This window comes from Cajanus cajan, chromosome 9, assembly GCF_000230855.2.
Source record: "Cajanus cajan strain Asha chromosome 9, NIPB_CcT2T_4, whole genome shotgun sequence".
NCBI classification, from domain to species: domain Eukaryota; kingdom Viridiplantae; phylum Streptophyta; class Magnoliopsida; order Fabales; family Fabaceae; genus Cajanus; species Cajanus cajan.
Window position 1 is genome coordinate 33,053,707 of NC_138525.1, and position 3,287 is coordinate 33,056,993.

The window sequence follows — 3,287 nt, forward strand, 5'->3', positions numbered from 1 at the left end:
CAGCAGGAGGGTTGAGGAATGTGTAAAAAGTGTGGAAGGACGTGCCAATGACGTCCTATTTATAGGATTGAGGCGCAATACGGCCCGGGGGGTCAATACGGCCCGTACTGGGTTTTTGAACTACAGTACGGCCGTATTGAATTTGGTACGGCCGTACTGAAGTTCAAAATCTTCAGTACGGCCGTATTGAGTTCAGTACGGCCGTATTGCAGTTCAAATGGCTCAGTACGGTCGTACTGAACCTCTAGGAGGGTGTATTGAGCTCCAATCCTTGCATACCCTTATTTTAAGCTATTCTAAGACTTCTAGACCTACAAAGAATCATCCTAGGGTCTTCCAGGAGTCCTTCCGGCTGACTTTCCTTCGGTCTTTGAGAGTCTTTGAGCTTTATTTCCGACCCGGACAATTTTAGGGGTCTACAGTCGACAAAGAAATGATTGGCCAAAATGGAAAGATGCAATTAAGGCAGAATTAGACTGGCTTGCTAAACGAAAAGTTTTTGGACCAATACTACGTACAACAAAAGGTGTAAAACCAATTGGATACAAATGAGTTTCTGTGCAAAAACGAAATGACAATGGTGAAATTGTGAGATACAAAGCAAGACTAGTTGCTCAAGGTTTTTTACAAAGACCCAATATTGATTTTGAAGAGAGATTCACCTGTAGTGGATGAAAACACTTTTCGATATTTAATTAGTTTGGTTGTACATGAAAAACTTAATTTATATCTAATGGATGTAGTTACAACATATTTATATGGCTCTCTTGATGCTGACATTTATATGAAACTCCCAGAAGGATTTAATTTGCCTGAAGATGCAATTTCTAGAGAAGATTATTCGATCAAATTGAATAAGTCCCTATATGGGCTAAAGCAATTAGATCGTATGTGGTATAATCGACTAAGTGAATACTTGTTACAAGAAGGATATAAAAATGATCCAATTTGTCCGTGTATATTTATAAAAAGATCTGAAAATGGATTTTCCATAATTGTAGTTTATGTAGATGACATAAACATTATTGGAACTCCTGAAGAGCTTTCAAAAGTAATAGATTGCTTAAAGAAAGAATTTGAAATGAAGGATCTAGGAAGGACAAAGTTTTGTCTAGGATTGCAAGTTGAATACTTAGAAAATGGAATTCTTATGCATCAAGAAGTTTATATAACAAAGGTGCTTAAAAGGTTTTATATGGACAAATCACATCCATTGTGCAATCCCATGGTTGTAAGATCTTTAGATGTTAACAAAGATCCATTTAGACCCCAAGAAAAAGAATGAAGAAATACTTGGTCCCGAAGTACCATATCTTAGTGTTATAGGAGCACTAATGTACCTTGCTAATTATACACGACTTGATATAGCATTTGCTGTTAATTTGTTAGCAAGATATAGTTCTTCACCTACACGAAGACATTAAAATGGAGTTAAACAAACCCTTCGTTATCTTAGAGGTACAATGGATATGGGGTTATTATATTCAAATGTTCCCAAACCAGAACTAAATGGTTATGCAAATGCAGGTTATTTGTCAGATCCTCATAATGGTAAATCACAAACAGGATATTTGTTTACAAATGGTGGTACATCCATTTCATGGCGATATGTAAAACAAACCATATCAGTCACTTCATCTAATCATGCTGAAATTTTAGCATTACATGAGGCAAGTCGTGAATGTGTTTGGTTAAGATCTGTGATTCAACACATATGGGAAACTTGTGGTTTATCTTCTAGAAATTTTTGTTTTACTCATGATCTTCAAAGGAATAGTGATATAAATGTTCAACAAGTCCGCTCAAGTGACAACCTAGCAGATCTCTTTACAAAGTCACTTCCAATAATAAATTTTTTTGAACAGTTGATACACAAGATTGGACTCCATCGTCTTAAAGATTGTATGCATGAGGGGGAGAAATAAATATTTATGAATGATGTACTCTTTTTCCTTCACTAGATTTTTATCCCACAAGGTTTTTCCTAGTAAGGTTTTAACGAGGCACATTCTAAATATTGGACATCCAAGGGGGAGTGTTATGAATAATAATTAGTGGCTTAATTAGTGGATGTCAATATTCATTATCAATCATTACCATTTATATTTCCGTTATGTATTATTCCCTTTATAGTGTAATTGTTCAGTTACCACATGTACTTATAAATAGGTTAGTACTTATAAATAGGTTAGTCCTCTCCCAAAGATGATAGACCAGTCAGATTCTTTTCTCCATCTCATATTGTCTTATTTGTTCTCTCTATTTTTCTTCCTTTTATAACATTTTTGAATTTTTTTTTCTCTTGTATTTTTCCAGCCAGCTTTTGGTGTAGCCCCTTGTCGCCACCGGCCCGAAACGGGCTTTCGGCATTCGCGAAGGATGGTTGGACTCTTTTATTTGTTTAAAAATATGGATTGCTAGAATGACTTATTCTCAAACTGAGACCTTGTCAAACGAGCAATTTTATTAAAAGGCTCACCAATCCATGTTAATCCCAAGCGGGACCCTCCATGGATTAGCGGTTTTCATAAAAAGGAAGGGTTCATGGAGTCGCCACCAATGTTTTACTCAAAACATTGGAAAAAGAAGTTTAAGGCAATCGATTCAAAAATCGACTTCGGCCATGACAACCAGAGTCGGGTAAGGGAGTCGGTTACGCGTGGGGAAGGTGTTAGCACCCCACAGCGCCCCTTTCGGGTTCCCTATGACAGATTATTTCTAAAAATAATAGTGCGAAATTACTAAATTACCCCTATTTATTCTAAACAATTATAAATTAACTATCTACATGATGACAGTTTAAATATGTACACACAGAAAGCGGTAAAAGAAGGGACTTTAAAGAGATAAACCTTTGAAGCGTGCTTTCTTATATATCTTGACAGAAATTAGGAAGCGTTTTGGCGTTCCCTCCCTCTACAAGACCGCTCGCTCCCTCCTATAAAATTTTAACTATGGAAATATGGAGGATTTCCCTTCGACTAGGTTCGAGACTCAAGCAAATGGCTCGTGACTCAAGAACTTCGTCAGATCAACTCTCCGAGTGATTTCTAGGCAGAGCACTGCTCAAAAAAACCCAGAATACTCAAGAAGAGGGTTAAAACTCAGTCCAAAAGTGTAGAATGACGTCCCATTGACGTCATATTTATAGGGATGAGGCTCAATACGGTCTCTGGGGGTCAATACGGTCCGTATTGAAGTTTTGAACTACAATACGGCCGTATTGAATTCAATACGGCCGTATTGAAGTTCAAAAACCTCAATACGGCCGTATTGAAGTTCAGTGC

General features: G+C 37.1%; 1 protein-coding gene across 1 annotated transcript; it reads left to right on the forward strand.

Moving 5' to 3' along the window:
- The first annotated feature begins 733 nt into the window (after positions 1-733).
- On the forward strand, positions 734-1,424 carry LOC145952085 (uncharacterized). Its single transcript, XM_083064309.1, has 2 exons — positions 734-887; positions 1,267-1,424. Exons 1-2 carry the CDS (start codon positions 734-736, stop codon positions 1,422-1,424), a joined length of 312 nt encoding a protein of 103 aa, XP_082920435.1.
- Positions 1,425-3,287: the final 1,863 nt, after the last annotated feature.